The following is a 17,475-nucleotide window of genomic DNA, read 5'->3' as shown; positions in this document are numbered from 1 at the left end:
TTTATTCAATATGAAACTGTAACAAAATAAAGTTTTTCTACAAGGAAATCTGAATTTTACACTGCAAAAACACACAGAGTAAATTTGGTCAAGCGTTTGGTGCAAATGTTAGTACACTTAAAAAAAGACTAAACTTATAAGTGGTTTTTCGGCAAGATAGGAGCTTGTTTTGAGTCAATAACTCCTTAATATTGATGAAAACTCTCTGGTTCTACTGACAGATTATTTCATTTATTACACAGGAAAAAAATCTTCTAACCACTGAAAGTTGCTACTGTGACGAACCAAAATTCAAGGAACATGAATGACTTTGTAAGGCACTGTAGCTGTTTGTTTAGTAAAGTGTTTGACAGCATTTAAAATATTAATTTGTCATTCTTATTTTATGCTATGATACTAATTCCTTGCCTGATATGTCTTCATAGATAAATAAGGAATCAGAGTTGATACTGTGATGAACATTTCTGTTGAAATGATTGTGATTAAAAAACATTTAAAAAGAAATAAGGAGGTTGTTTCATACATGCAATATGTATCATTTCTCTACTATTTTCTGATAAAGGTTGTTCCAAAAATGTAGTCTTGTGTAATTTTTAAACATACTTAAGTTACTTACCGTTGCTGTGTTTTTTTAATAGGTTGAGTAAAATCTGAAACATGCTCCTGTTAAACAGCTAAAACCTGCAGTAGCCCAGAAGGTTTGACAAAATGCAAGAGCCACAATCTAGGTTCTGCTCAAATGAAACTTATGCTATCTGTCTAGCGTCACTTCCATTTTTAGCACAACTTCTGTTGTGGCTTTTGCATTCTGTTAATCCTTCTGGGCCACCATACAAACTCTGTCATAACTCCCTCCATGCTTTAGGCATTCATTTTGGTGTGCTGAGTGGTACTGCATAATAACTATTTGCCTCCAAATTTTCAATCACCCCCTAAGATGTGATAAGCAAACAATATATTTCTGCTACTAATCAGGGCTAATGTGATTTTAGCAGCGCCTGTAACTTTCTGGAGTTTTGCAACACAAGCGTGTCTTTGTCAGCTGTGAACTGCTTGTGTGATGATTTGGTGAAAGTGTTAAAATTCTCTCGCATGCCCCCTCCTTCCTTCACACAAACATTGACTGCTCATCTAATGTTACCTTTCCTCTCTGTTTCACTACTGTGACAGCAATTAGCTCTTCAGAGAGACTCGTGTGCAGGAGCTCAGCTAAAGCACAGATTGTTCTCGCTCTCACTGCACAAAGCTGCAGACTCAGTAACCCACTATTCAAGAAGAGAGCAAAATCACTGCTGCTCTTACAAAGCAAACATTGTTGATCATCATAAATTATAGAATGTTTTGTTTTTTATAAATGTTCAAGCATTGTAAAAAGTTAGAAACAGCGTAAGACTGAAATGTGACGTCTGTTTCCTGGAAAGACGTATGAAAACCACGGTGGATGTGTTCAAGGCAAACAACAAAACCTAAAAACAGAAAAATAAATTTATTTAGTTTCTAACAGAGAACATTTCAACTCTGATAAAAGTCTAAAAAGAAATAAATGAAAGCGCAGCAATCACTCAGATTTCAGAACTAAAACGCTTTAGCAGGTTGATAAATCTGAAATTAAATCTATGCAGTAACTAGGCAATAAGTTATATTAAAAAAAACATATTTAAAAAAATAAAATACTATATTGTTTGATATGGTATTATTTACATCAGTTATGCTCAATAATTCAATAGGAAACCCTTCTAAATTGAAAAATAAATTTTAATCTTTGTTAATAATATATGTTTCACATAAATTCATTTTCAGACAAATAATATTTTCATTTACTGAATGATTACATAATCAAAATAGATGTTTCAGAAAGTAAAAGTGCTTTGTGCTTCCGCCAGAGTAAAGATGGAAATAATACATGTTGTTCAACATGTAGAAACTTTTACGCTATCAAAAAATGAGATGAGACCTACATGCAAACAGTGTGTGGAGAAAAACTACAACTGCACTGCTCTATAGACATAGGGCCAAACATGGTGGTGGCAGTATAATGCTGAGGGATGCTGCTTTTCTGCACAAACAGGTTTCACAAAAAGACTGATGGAAGGTTTGAAACTTGGGTGGAGGTTCACCTTTCAGCAGGAAAACCATTCTAAACATACATGAGCTCATTCAGATCAAAGCATATTTATGTGCTAAAATGGCCTATTCAAAGTCCAGATCCAACTGCTACTGAGAATCTGTGGCCAGTCTTGAAAACTGATGTTCAAAGATGAAATTAAGATGTTTTCACAAAGAAACGGCCGCATGGTGGAGGGTCAGACCTGCACACACTCACTCTGCTCACCCTACAGCTAGTTTCTGGTTTATCCACCAATCAAAAGCAAATAATGTACATTAAGTTTGTGGTTTTTATGTGACAAAATGTGGAACATTTCAAGGTCATAAATATATATACTATATATAACTAAAACACAAGAGTGTTTTATGTTTATGCAATACATTAAATGTCGTATAACATTCCAAACTTTATAAACTGTGTTTTCTCAGACGGATTTTGAACAGTGAGCTGCTCCTCAGATCATGCAAAGTGATTTGTGTTTATAAAAGGATCGCGTTCCGACTGAATGCGCCGTTCATGTGGTCTGACTGAGGTTAGAGGGCCTCAATTACTGCTCCTATTTTAGATTACTAAGGGACATACAATGCAATTAATAATGAGCATGACAGACAAATATCCAGCAGTTATGGCTGCCGACCTAAAACAACTATTTTGTAAAGAAGGCAAAACAAAACTGAGCTTCTCTTTCATGTCTCTTATTACTGCTGTTGCTGCCAGTTGAAGTGTTATGACAAAGAGAACGAAGCTGCCCACCAGCATAACAGACACACAGTGAAGGAACCGATGCATCAGCAACACAGATAAACATAAGCAGAGTTTAACTCTTGATGCATTTCATTAGGTCCACAAAAAAAGGCTTTCAGTGCTCCAATCATAAAAGGAGGCAGCCAAGCTATGAACATTGCTAATTAAAATCGGCTCAAAGAAAACCTTGTTTTCTACTCGCCATCTCCGTCCAAACCCCTGTCTGCCTGTACGTCTCCCTGCAAGACAGAGGTTGCCTTTATTTCACTGGGACTCACTCCACAGCAATAAAACATGCTGATTTTTCTAGAAGCTAATGAGATTTTCACCTAACTAGTTGTTATAATGTGATGTTATCTGCATTGCAGAAGGAGTGATCTGTTGGGGTTCCCGATGAGAGGCAGCAACACAGCAGGCATTACGCAACTATTTTTTTCTTAAATTGATGAGCCTATTATTGGAGCAGAGTCTGAAACAGAGCATCAGAACGACGCAAATCGTAATTTAAAGGGGGTGAAAACGTGCTTATTTCATAAAAACATTCTGCTGCATGCAAAAATAAATGTGCTCCTTACTGCAGACTGCAACGTTTGCAGTAAGTAAACTTAATGCTCCTTACGTAAGTTTTCTTGTTTTATGCGGAGCAACAAAAAGATGCACCAAGATGGCCAGAAGTGAAACCGAGGCTTTCATGAATGCAGAGCAGGAGCAAAGAGCAGAGAGAGGAGAAAGAAGCTCAAATCATCTCCTTCTGGGGTTTTTCTGTCCGGATTTCTAATCTGTGAGAAATTTACAGAGGAGCAGCAAAAGCAAACGAGGTGGATCAGCAGCGCTCGGCAACAGCTAATGGTGTTATCCAGGACGTTACTGTGGAATACCATAGTTTAGCATGTTTTGGCTGTCATGCGACACTTGTATACCTACAGTATTCAGTCAGAAGCTTCTTCAGATGTGTTGCAACATTGACTGCTGCAGTAGATCCTTCCTGCTCACGACGACTCTTTAGAGACACTAGGAAGATATGAGTTACAGCATTTAATTTCCCTTTGGGATAAATAAAGTATTGAATTAAATTAAAGCATTTTCTTAAAGCAGATTCTCAATTGTATTTAGATCCTGACTTTGACTAGGCCATGTTAACACATGAACTGTATTTAAGCATGTTGGCACGAAGGAACCTGTAGTCAACAGATTTTCTCCTAGGATTGTACTGTATTTAGCTGCCTCAGTCTTCCCATCAAATCTGAAAAGCTTCGTCGGCATCCCCACAGTATGATTCTGCCACCACCATGTTTTACAGTTGCTGCTACAAACATCTCCATAACTTTCTCCCTGGTCTTCATGAAGCTGCTTGTTCACCAATGTTCTCTAACAAGAAGTTAAATGATACACCAGTCGACGCCGTTCGGAAGGGAACTGATTGCACTGGATTTTAATTTAGGGGTATCACGGTAAAGAGGGCCCTCCATTTAACAAGTACATGTCACTTTCTGCAGGCCAGCGAACGCCTGATGGAGACAGGAGGCCGGTTTCTAAAAACAAACTCTAAACTAAACCTGGATCAGCATCAAGAGTTAATTATCTAACTAAATGTTACTTTACCAGTGCAGGGACTCTGTTATCATCCCACATGTCTTTTCATATGTTGCCCATCCACCCACTTTGGTAAACAGAGATATTTCCATCTCGCCTTATTCCCCTTCATCTTTGTCTCTGAGTCACACTCATCATTTCATCTTTATTTTCTTTTTCACATGCCTTTCTATCATTATTTCACTCTGGCTTTCCACAAAGTCGGCAAATACGAAATTTGTCAGACAGACAGAAATATGGGACGCATTTGATGGAGTTTTTCAATGCCGTCTGGCTCCCTGCGGTGTCGGGTTTGATACCGCTCCCTCTGTGTCCTCTGCTGTGTTTGATGTGTTGCGTAACGCTGACTCCACGCAGCAAGATACACAGATGATGGATTTGCAGTGAAATTAAACTTGAATGGAGTTGGAAGCACATAGAAGCCTGTAAATTATTAGAGCCTGTTGCTGTGTTGCTGGAGAGCCACGCCGCCGAGAGAGGAGGGGCGAGGCCGGCGGAGAAACTTTTCGCTTGCTTTCACTTCGGCAAAAATCATGAGATAACTGGAAACGTTACTTAGAAACCAAACACAGGCAGATCGTCTGGTGCCTTCAGACTAACAGAAAACACAATAAAGCTGCTAAACCTGGATTTATAAATTAATTCTAACATTAACATGCGAACACAGACCAGAAATCTGCTTCACAAACATTGAAGAGTTTTCAAAAATTATTTTTAAAAAACCCGAGTAAACATAAAATACAGTCTCCAAATGAGAATTCTGGTTATTAGGTGAAAAAATGTCATCAAAACTAATCTGGTCCTTTGTGTTAAAGTTTAATTTATTTTATAACAATAAATAAACTATTTTCCCCACGTCACTGTTTAAACTGTTTAATCTAGATTTAACGACATGGACCACTTTAAATTGTTTGGCCAAACATAAGAACCCCAAGGCTCCGTTCTGGTCCTCTTTCATTCAGCATGTTGTCGCTAGTTCTGCTTATGAAGTACTGCATGTTTACCTGCTTTTAATATGAAACATTACATAATTGTGTCACCACTTGACCATTATTCCCAACACTGAGCTAGTGGATGTGTCAAAACTTTCTCCAGAAAAGCAAAAGTTGTTATATTTTATCCCAAAAATGTGCAGCTAAAAATTAAAACTCAACTGGATTTGCTGAGGCTAAAGATGAAAGACACAGCAAATGGCATGAGAAAGGCTGCCATAATAAAGTATTTTGTGCATTATCCAATTGTTTATTTGAATTTCTCATTTTATATTCCTTTTTTATGTAATGCTTTGTGTTTCAAATATGCATTTTTAATACTCTTTATCTCTGGTTTCCTCTACTGTGTGGTTCTTGCCTTGCCAGTTAAATATTTGATAAATTATAGAAATGAGACAATTATAAACAAATCTCACAAATAATACACTTACTATATGCAAGATATAAGTATATTTTACAGGGATTTTACATTATAGTCTGTTGATTTTTTTCTAATGAGTTGATTCCTCTTAATGAAGCGGTTTATATATCCTCTTATAAAAACAAATAACTGTGAAGATGATAGAAAACTACTTTAAATCAAATTGAGTATAAAATGCCCTAAAAGCAGATCAAATTTTAAGTGTTGAATGAACGTTTAAGTGTGAAGTTTGCACTGAAACTCAGACTAAAAAAAAGGTTAGGGTTCATTGAAAAGTTCTTCAAAGTGAGCTCATTTTCTAACCTTGATATCTAGTTCACACTAACACACACAAACACACACATAATTATGTGGAAGCTTTAGCAAAACAATGTCTGTCTCTGCCTGCTGAGTCCTTTGGCCTGGGAGTCTACTCCTGGGAACCAGCATCCCTGAAGCCAAGCCACATCAAATATTACAAATGCTCTCACACACAGTTACTTATTTTGCTGACATAAGTATACCATCCTCATGTAATGAACCAACACAAGATAAACAATAAAGCTATAAAAAATACCCTCTTTGTTGTTGAGATCTAGTGTGCTTATAAAAACCACACAAGAAATAAAAAATCTTGAGAGCGGGCCAGCGGCGGTCCACTCTCTCCCGCTGAGTTAGCTCTCTCTCCTACCGCTATTACCACTATTGTAAATACTCCTCGATATGTGTTTACACTAAGATTTCAGAAATCTGGAAAAGAAACGAGATGAAAGAAAATCCAGCTGGGAAATGAACAAAATGTGTTACTAATCAGACAGTGGGAATAGTAAGAAATCCCTATTAGCTCATTTCTAGATTAGCCTTTGAATATTTCTGTGTGTGTGTTTTGATGCGGTGGGTCCTCCACCTGCATCTCTACTTGGATTCAGAGTTTATCGCTTTGCTCGTTTCTAATTAATGCTGAAAAGTAAGAAAAAAAGAGACAAAAACAGAGCAACTCAACCGCTGTGGTTGACTAGTCAAAGCCTCTGTTGGCTACGGACTAAATAAAATATCACAAAATCAGTGATGTCATGAACATTATAGCATGGATTAATTGTGGAAGGCCTTTAGTTTATGTGTCACTAGTAACCACAGCAACAAGCATCTACTGCTGAGAGGGAAAAATGATTCAGTCATACGAAAACATGACGGTAAACTAACAACATGCTCTAAGTAACAGAAACTTTAATGAGAAAAAACTGGAACTTTGAAAAAGGCTTCAGCTATAAAAACAAAAAACAACATGGTGCAAAAGTAAAGTGTGTTTGCATAATGTAGAGGGTCCGCCAAAATGAGTTACTTTTACTACATAGAATGGATTTACACACAACTGGAGTTCAACAATTTCATTACTTAACCCTAAAAAGTTAGTTTTTAAAAGCCACTGAGAAAGTCTGAACTTAATCTTATGCATGATCTGGTTTTCTGCTTCAAGGTTTAATAACTATTAAAATAAAATGAAACAAATTCAAAGCCAGCGGAAGTTTTGTCACATTATTCCTGTAATTCAAACTCGTCTCACTGTGATGAGTAAACACAGTCGGTGTGTAAAACATAAAGGCAGTGAACGGAAGCAGCTGAAAGTCTCACTTGATCACACACAATGATTTGGTGTTTTTGTTTTAAGGGTTCAGCTTCATAGCTGTAGAAAATGTTTTTGTTTTTTCTGAAGACCCCAGCTGCGCCTATAGTTAGTTAGTTACCTGCCATGTTGTTTAGCTGAAAGCTAACATCAAGCTAATGCTACATGTAGCAGTTAAGATACTGTCCTTCATTTGGCTCAGACACAGAGAAAATTGGAGATTGCTTCTGCAACTACATATCATTAGTGAAATCTTCCGGGACAAAAGCTTGAACTGAGCAGTTGAGTTTGTGCTTTGGTTGCTTTAAACATTCATCCATGATTTCTGTTCTTTGTGCCTTTCGATGTTGTTTTCTTTGATAAGTGTGATTCTTTTCGCCTTGATTTGTAGTTTCCTTGTATCTTCTTATTTAACATTCAACTTCTCTCAAGTCAGCCAGTTTGCTCCTGACCTGAATCTGGCCAGTTCTGCCTATTTTCAGCTCCTTTTGGAATGAGCCGTTTCAGGGCGTCCTGTCACTTTAAATGCAAATAAGCTGCTGCTGGCCACGCCCCCCAACTCAACGTTTACACTTGCACCTGTATGCATGTCTACATACAGATGCACATATTTGAAAAGCAGAAGCAGAGCCTCCAGCACAATGAAGAAGAATACAGCAAGTGGTTTTTGGATGGCAAGTCAAGATTTGTCTTTTCCAGCTGCCATTGTACAGCTGTTCAAACATGCTGGAGCTCTGTTCAGGTTGCTCGGTAACAGGACTGGGCTCAGTTTTGGTTGCTGGGTAACGGTGCAGTGCCTGTCGTTAATCAAGAAGTTTAGGAAACGGCTCATTTACCGGACGCCAAAAAACATTAAGTTATTGTCAAAAAATGTTTGGGTGTTATTTTTAAGCGCTTTGGTTGTTTTTAGAAGCAGTTGTGACCCAAATTGAAGAACAAAAAGTTGTAAAATGTACATTTTGCATAATAAATTCCCTTTAAATTTTCATCATGTGAATCTGAAGCGCCTGTCTGTACTTTAGCCCTGCTTCAGCCACACAAAACTGTGAGCATTTGGTTTTCTGTGTTTGTTTATTGGGCCCAGCGTTGCGTCTACCTCCTGATTGTTCCCAGCTGTCCTCCGTTTCCCCTGTGTTGTGCCGTTTTACCAGAGCTCCCAGTGCCTCATTTCTCACCTGTGCTGCCTGGACTTCTGTACACTTCTTCATTAAAACCTTCATTCTCTCATTTCAACCTGGGTCCTCCGCATCTATCTTCACCACCAACAAACACACTTCATGACAAAAACATGACACTGAATTATAAGGTAGGACATTTTCTTACCTACAAAACTTTCCGTTTCTCTCAACAAACAAACACGTCACCTCAACATATGTAAGAGTCGAATGTTGTGTCGTCATCCTGCAGCTTTCAGAAACTCCATCATCCAGATGCATGGTTTCAAAAAGGCTTTTTTGTGTTGTAAAATTGTTTTAAGATAGCTAATCTGCTGTCAAAAACAATGGAAAAGCAAATTAGAATTTATTAATGTTTCATATTGTCAACTGTTGAAGTTTTTTTGACTCTAAAAATAGCAGAAAGGCAGAAAATACGTAACTCCCTGTCTGAACAATGCTGTTCCCATATCTGCCTTGGGTATTGAGGTCATACAAAGATAGCCAGCTTTAAGTGAATAATGTGCCTGATGCTGATGACATACGTAACGTAAACTCCAGCCAAGCCTCGTTGATTTGTTTAGACATGTTGAAAACTCCCATGCCATGATGATGTTCTCCTTTCTGACTCTAACACATGTGAATATGTACTCACATATTACTCTCTATAGTTACTGCTGTGCTCATGTCTACTCTCTCAGATGACCGTGTTGTTTTAAATTAGTACGTAGTAGCGTGTACATCCCATTTATTCCCAGGCACGCTCCTGTTACTTGTCATTTTCTCCATCATAGCTGCTTGTCTCCTGGCAACAGATGTCTCTGACTCCGGCACACCGAGCGCTCACTGTGCCAGAAAACGATACTCATCATGCCTCATCATGAGGCTTCTTCATACAGAACGTTGCCCACAAGTCGAAAACCTCCACATCACATCCAGGCACACTGAGCGTAACCCAGAGAACAGATAAACACGCCTGAGATTTTCACATTCTTTATTCAATGCATCAACTCTCTGCACAGATTGAGCTCGATAGCGAGGCAGCTTTTTGTGTTTAAGTTGAAAATTACATATAATAAACACAGAAACGTCGACATGCATTATGTGCTCATGCAAACCTGGCTGAAGTTGACCAGAAACGGAAGGAAGGTGGAAGAAAAAGAAACTCTTTTAAAGAAAATCAGTGAGTTAAAATCATCAAACTGATTTAATCAAATAAAAATGGGCTTAAAAGAGTTTAATAAATAAACAACATATTTCTCTTTAGGACATAAATAATCACTGCAAAAACACAAAATCTTACCAGGTATTTTTGGCCGAGTTTCTAGTACGAATATCGTCGTACACTTGGCATAAAACAAACTTACTTAAAAGCTTTGTAGCAAGATATAGAGGCTTGTTTTAAGTAAATAATTCCTTAATATTGATAAAAAGTTCTAGTTCCACTGGCAGATTATTTCACTTATAACAAAACTTGCTTACCATAAATTAATTTATCTGCGAATGGAACTAGAACTTTTTATCAATGTTAATGAATTATTTACTTAAAACAAGTGCATATGTCTTGCTGAGAAATGACTTATAAGTTAGTTTTGTCTTATTCCAAGTGTACCAAGATATTTTTGAACAAGAAACTTGACCAAAAAATACTTGGTAAGATTTTGTTTTTGCAGTGCATGCGCATTTCTGAAGTTGCATTCTCCGGAAAGATGAAAAGCCAAAGAAGGTTCTTGTTAAACAAGCCGTCAGAGATCTATACCCAAACATGTTGATGGAAAGTTGAGCGGAAGAAAAAACTGTGGTCGGTTGTAACAGGGATAACCAAAGCCTTGTGAGGATTAGCATGTTTTAAGTCATGGACAAACTTTTTAATATTCCAAAAGAAACTGAAATTGTTTGTTTTTTATCAGGTGTAAATCATAATCATCAAAATAAACATAAGTAAAAGTTTAAAATATCTCGCTCTGTGTGTGAAATGAATGTAATATGTGAGGTTTTAAAATTTCACTTAAATAAAATTACTTTTTGGTGAAATTACAATTTATTGATTTCGTTCACTTGGATCCAAATCTGGTAGTACTGTCAGATTTGGTATTATTTCTTTCCAGAATAATTCTAAAACTGAAAAGAAATACATACACAGTCATGCATTGCTTGCAAAGATGTTGTATTTAAACAAACGTAAATCTAAAAGTCGACCTGTTAATGTTCATTAAGTGTTTAGCTGTATGCAGATATGCTTCCAGTTCAGAATTAGCAGATTTGTATAATTCATGAGTTCAAACATCATTTTCAACAGCAGAAAGATTTTTATTTATTTTTGTGGCTTTTTTCAGTCCACATAGTGGAACGTTGTAAAAACCAGAATGCCTGAGAGGAATTACTGCTGTAGACTGGATTATGGCTCATAATCCAACTTGTGTTTCAAACACACACAAACATGGAAATTTGATTACATTTGCACACAGAGGAATAAGGTCAAAGTTTCAAGTGAGCAGCTTAAAGGAACAGAGCAGAATGAAAGCACTGAGCTCAATACCGACTTTAATTTACAACATTTAGAAAACAGACGGAAAACAGCTGCAGCAAACCAATAAGGTGTATTTATAATGACTAGTTATTTCTAATAACTGGATTTTCTTACATGTATGCAGAGGTGGGTAGAGCAGTCAAAGGTTTTACTCAAGTAAAAGTAAAAAGTAGCTGTCCAAGAAATTACTCAAGAGTAAGAAAGCATTTGGTAAAAAGTCGACTCAAGTTCTGAGTAACTGATGAAATTATCAATCATTTGATATTTAAAAATTGGACCAAAATTAAAATTATGCATATAAGCAACAACAAAATAACAAAATCAGGCAAAACCAAATTTTTCCAAATCAGTTTCTTTCAATATGAAACTGATGAAACTTTAACAGAAACTGTGTGTCTGAGTTTGGTGAAGTTTAGGTTTGTTTTTCATTCAGAAGAAAATTCAGAAATTTTAACTCATGTAAAAATAGAGATACTTTATAATAAAATTACCCAATCAAAAGTAAAAAGTACAACATGGTAAAAATATTCCAAAGGGGAAAAATGTTTTTCAAGTAAATGTAACTGTTTAAATATAACTAGTTACTACCGAACTCTACATTCAGACAAATAACGGTTCATTATGAATCTCTGCTTGGATGGACTGATGAAGAGGCGGTTGATCTAAAGAGACTTACCTTTTTTGCTGGTTTTCTTTTCGGTCTGCGGAGCCCAAACTCTAAAAAGAAAGAGAAGAAGATCGTTCATTAGAATAACCAAGGAACGGATCCTTGTTTTCCATCATCAGTAACTTACAGAAAACTCTCAAATGCCACTGGAGGCTTTTAAGGGATCCCAGCTTTGACGGTTCAGGAGGTTCAGATAACTACCTGCTGACTATCTGCATGCGAAGTGGGAAATGTGCGGCTGTATGTTTGTGTTTAGAAGGGAGGGGTATTTTTAAAAGCCTTTTTTCCTGAAGGTAAAGTCCTCCGAGTTCAGAAAGTATCAGTTTGAAACTGATCGTTCCTGCAGGCGCTGCTCAACAGGGGACATTCAGATTCTTCCCTCCAGAGGGAGAACAACCTTTAGGGCCCCAGCCAACCGAAAATACACCCAAACAGAAAGGTGGCAGTACACAAACGGAGCTGCTGACGCCGTCCACATCTTCCTGAGATGCTCAGCGGTGACACAGCAGAGTGTATGCACACATGTACATGCATCTTCATCATCTGGGACCAACACGTGTCAACGCCGAACCCTGCTATGGTGCATCGTCAGCAGCATCTTGGGACTCAGCTTGGGATTTGGGCATTTCAACTGAAGCCTGTTGTGAGAAGAAAAAGCCAATTCTGTCAATCATTCCCAACCATAAGCTAACGCTAACAGTAAAACCCAATGGTGCCGATGAGCTGGAATCTTTCATCTCAAGTATAACCTTTGTAGACGTATAATACAACTCAACGTTTACACTAACACGTGAAAATGGCTGCAGTCAGACGAAGAATTATACAATTGTACATCTTTGAAAAACAGAAGTGGAGCCTCCTGCGCAACCAAAAATAAAGCAACAAGTGGTTTCTGGATGGTAAGTCAACAGCAAAACACTTTTGTCTATTCCAGCAGCGCATAAACCCAGCTGAATAGACATGCTGGAGATTTGCTTGCGTTGCTAGGTAACGGGCTGGGGTTGCTAGGTAACGAAGCAATGTCATTGTGATTTAATGTGATTTAACATTCAGAATGTTCATTTTCCAGACACCAAAAAACATTAAGGTATTGCCAATAAAACAGCTGGGTGTTTTCTGGCCTGTGCTTTATGTGACAGACCAACAAAACGTTTTACAAATTAAAACCTTAAAGTCGTTTCAGGTTCAGATTCTGCTACTCTGATTAAATAAAATCCAGTAATCAATTAGCTTTAGGAGCTGCAGAAACGTTTAGCTAAGATGGGAAAATCTACCAGTCATGCACCAACCAAATCTGGCCTTAATGAAAGAAAGTCCATCTGTAGTTTGATACAAACCATGTAGAGGACACGGAGAAAGTGAGGTCATGCTGTGGGGATACCTTGCTTCATGGAAGAACACATTTTCTTTCTGTTTTCTTTTTGGTTTTATTGCAATAATTGGTAGAAACTCCGGAAACTTCAAACAGCCAGAAATGCTTCGTTCAAACTGGGCATCAGAGACGACGGTCGGCACTTTCATGTCAGTCACTCTGTGACATTTTGAACAGAAAGATGCTACTCCGGCGTTTTAAGCGCAGCTTTTATGTGAGCGATGAGTTGACATTTTAACCAGCGCCTGACTTCTAAGCACATATACAGCCTCTTCATATGGCTTCAGGCTCCTGGCGGGGGGAGGATATGGTAACCTTTTACCCCAGCAGCTCCCCCACCGCCTCCTCAGGTATTACCACGCTCCTCAGAGCGAGGACGGCGGGCGGCCCGGCTTCATTTGACAGAGAAGTCTGCGAGGGGGAAGGACTATTTTAGGAAGCTCTGTTAGGCAGAGTTAATGATCAGGATCAAAATTTTAGCAATACTTTAGGATTACACTGTTGGAAGTGCAATTATGAACAAATAAATCTTTGTGTCAATGTGAAACATTTCTCAGTTAAATTGTTAGTTGTAGCTTTTTAAATTTTCAACATTGATTAGAAAAGTAAAAATAAAAAAACACCTTCGCCCTTAGCAACAATAAAAATATCTGAACACAGACAGGTTTTGCTACCAACATATTGCCAAAGTTATTATTTTAAGTACTTAATATGGTATGAAATATGAACAGTCCAATTTAATGTAGTTACTAATTAGACATTATCTGTAAGGAGAAAGAAATTGAGGATATCCCTAAATAAGATGTCCAGTTTTAATGCCTTTTGCTGTCATTTGATGTTTGTCACTAAAGGAAAAGTCTCTGCTTCAACTCACCAGAATAAAATATTTAGGTAAATACTGGAACTCTATAAAACTTGACTGCATGAGGAGGTAATTCAATCTTTAGTTTCAGGTGGAATATCACTGGCTAGAGGACTGGAGCTGGACACGCCTGCACCAAAAAGGTTTCACTCCTTCCTAAAAGTCGGGTCTTTCCTGCTGTACATGTACAGTATGTTGTTACAGACAATAATGACAATTGTGACTCAATTATCAAGATTGTTTTCAGCAATAAAGCAGTTCACTTTCACAAACCAACCAAATCCTTTGATTGGCTGCACCAAGAAAATTACACAAAAACCTCTGAAGACACTGAGCACAACTTTCTTCTTCACAAAATGTAAACTAAAATTATTTTAGCAGTTGTACGATTATTATTGTTTTGCCTTTGCAAAAAAATAATTTCTCGCGCCATTTCTCCCGCTAGCGCTAGGCTAAAGCGTTTGTTTTGGTTGTGTTTACCCAGAATGCCGTGCGCTGTAGTCCACTTCTTGCTTTTGGAGCGTCTGCGGTCCACTTGGCGTTCACATATACATTTGAACTGCACCAGAGTTCACTTCAAATGAACTTAGACTGGCGTTTGTAGGCAGAGCAGAGTTTGTTTGGACTTTCTACGGAACGAACTGAATGAACGCTTAGACTTATTCTGGTTTCATCAGAGCCTATAACAGCTGATCGGCCCAAACAGGAATAAATAAAAAAAGAAATAGGATGTAACACATTTATAAAGTCCTGCCTATGCAGGACCTGTCACAGTGACAAATTTTGCTGGACAATAAATTGTCCCTGAAGTTATTGCGATAAACGATAATGTTGTTTTGAGACCATTTTAAGTGATATAATGGTAATAGCAAAATAACAATGCTAGAATACATTCTGAAAGATCAGTAACCTTTAAGTCTAATGAACATTTAACACTGGAACTGGAAGACATTTTATATTTCCAAAATAAATAAACATAACAAATAAAATGAACTTTGAAGTCTTTGTAAACAAAATTGTCCTTCAAAATAAGAGCTGGTTGAGACCAAAACACCAAACTGAAAACTTTTATCATCCAGTTTTTGGAAGAAAGAGAGAAAAAAAAGAGATAAATGATAAATCATACCAATGGAAATAACTGAGTATGTTTTAGTTTATCATGCGATTAATTGAGTTACTGATTATTGTGACAGGCTATGGAGCAAAAGGTGATGTCTGCAGTTTCTGAATGCAACATCACCTGTTTTAATCATAGCAAAAAGTGTATCAGCTATTATTCACAGTCTTTTTCAGAAACATCTGTAAATCTGAACTTTCTGGAGTATAAAATGTTTGTTTTACAGAAAAAAGAAATAAGTAAACAATGACCGAGGGGTTAATAATGCACAGGCAATGAATCTTTTAGGCTGGCCCCCAGTGAATCCATTAGATTACAGTTTCACTCTGTGCATGATGGAGGCAGGTGGCTTTGCAGTGCGCTCCACCACAAACTTGGCATTCCTCTGCAGCTGTGAAATCACACTGATTGGTAAACTATAAGCCGTTTTTCTGGGTGAAGCTTCGAAAAGCATTAATCCTCCTCAGTGTGAGGTTGTTCCACACAAAACAAAACGAAACAAAAAAAAAACCACACACACACACACAGGGTTAAACCCGCACAGGACTCCAAAGCACACAACACGGCATTTTCAGGATTCATCAGCCATCCAACAGACATACCTGTTAAATCTAACGCCTCCCCTAAAGTCCTCAGCGCGTCGCTTCAGTCACAACTGCAACTGCTGCTCACCTGTTCAACTTCAACCCCATTCCTCCCTGCCCTGTTTCCCTGCTTTCTGTCCAAAGCTGCCAGTTATACGGAGGTTTTGCGAAAGCTTGGTTGGTGGCTGCAACTGCCACTGACTTGTTGTACTTTAATTGTGGTTGCTAGGCGATAAGCTTCTCCAATTCAGCTCACCGAGTGGAGGGGAAGAAAGAGGAGAGAAGGAAGAGAGGAGGAGGGGAGGAAGCGAGAGAATAGGTGGCGGGGGTGAGGAGGAAATGCTCATTATGGACAGAAACCAGGAGAGAAAGATACGAACAGGAAGAAACAGATTTTAGACATGGAGGACAGAGGAGCCAAAAAGGTACTCAAGGAAAAGTAAAAAGTAGCTGCCCAAGATATTACACAAAAAATGTATTTAGTAAAAAGTCTACTCACGTACTGAGTAACTGATTAAAATATCAATCAATTAATATTTAAAAATGATCATCAGATGGGCCAAAATATTAACTTAAGTGGAAATTCTGGTATTTCAAAGACCAAAATGACAATAATTCATAAAAGTGACAAAAAAATAAATAAAGTTAAGGCAAAAGAAAATTTTTCCAATTCAGTTTCTGTAAATAAAAAAATTATGAAAGATGGACAAAAACAGGGGCTGCACAGTGGCGCAGTTGGTAGCACTGTTGCCTTGCAGCAAGAAGGTCCTGGGTTCGATTCCCGGCCCGGGGTCTTTCTGCATGGAGTTTGCATGTTCTCCCTGTGCATGGTGGGCTCTCTCCGGGTACTCTGGCTTCCTCCCACAGTCCAAAAACATGACTGTCAGGTTAATTGGACTCTCTAAATTCTCCCTAGCTGTGAGTGAGTGCATGCTCGTTTGTCCTGTGTGTCTCTGTGTTGCCCTGCGACAGACTGGCGACCTGTCCAGGTGACCCTGCCTCTCGCCCAGAACGTAGCTGGAGAGGCAGTAGCTCCTCCTGACCCCATGAGGGACAAGCGTGTTAGAAAATGGATGGAACAAAAACAGCAAGTGTGTGTCTGAGTCTGGTGAATTTTTGGTTAAAACATGTTTGCTTTTCATTCAGTGGGTAGAAAATCCAGAAATTTTACTCAAGAGTAGAAATACTTCATAATAAAATTACTCAAATAAAATTAAAAAGTACAGTGCAGTGAAAATACACAGTGTAGTAAATGTAACTGAGAAAATGTAGCTAGTTACTACCCAACTCTGATGGAGGGACAGTGGAGGGGAAATTTTCACTTAGGTTTTAGCATTGCTTCATTCCTCTACAGCAGCAACAGTCTGTGGGGATTTTCAGTAATTTAAACAGTTTTACTTTGTTTCAAAAAAGCCAAATACTCTTGTAATCTTTAAAGTTCATTTTGTCCAAACTCGTCTAAAGTTATTTTCACTAATATACGGTCTTTAAGTTATTTCCCCGTTTTTCAAAAACAAGCAAACATGCGGAATTTATATTTAGCGTGCAAAAGATAAATAAAACCGTTTCTTACTAATTTGGTCCCAAAGGGAAAATAAAATGTAGCTGATTCCATCAAGGCAGGGGAGAAACCGAGGCTGCGTTCACGCTGCAGCCTACAGTGACCCAATTCAGATTTTTTGTCAAATCAGATTTCTTTGTCGTCGTTCTTCAGATTTCCAAATAAATG

At 37.9% G+C, this 17,475-nt stretch overlaps 1 protein-coding gene across 3 annotated transcripts in view; it reads right to left on the bottom strand.

Moving 5' to 3' along the window:
* The window catches only part of ankfn1b (ankyrin repeat and fibronectin type III domain containing 1b), a 181,629-nt gene that overhangs the window by 56,303 nt on the left and 107,851 nt on the right, over window positions 1-17,475 (bottom strand). For 2 of the 3 annotated variants that reach the window (XM_028044467.1, XM_028044458.1), the window contains one exon: window positions 11,821-11,861. In XM_028044467.1, the coding sequence (XP_027900268.1) occupies window positions 11,821-11,861 (41 nt within the window). Of the gene's footprint in view, window positions 1-11,820; window positions 11,862-15,764; window positions 15,967-17,475 lie in introns of those variants that run through there. The other variant, XM_028044477.1, reaches the window with a different exon arrangement.

The sequence above is a fragment of the Xiphophorus couchianus genome, chromosome 2 (assembly GCF_001444195.1).
Source record: "Xiphophorus couchianus chromosome 2, X_couchianus-1.0, whole genome shotgun sequence".
NCBI lineage: Eukaryota > Metazoa > Chordata > Actinopteri > Cyprinodontiformes > Poeciliidae > Xiphophorus > Xiphophorus couchianus.
This window is presented reverse-complemented; position numbering and strand designations above follow the sequence as displayed.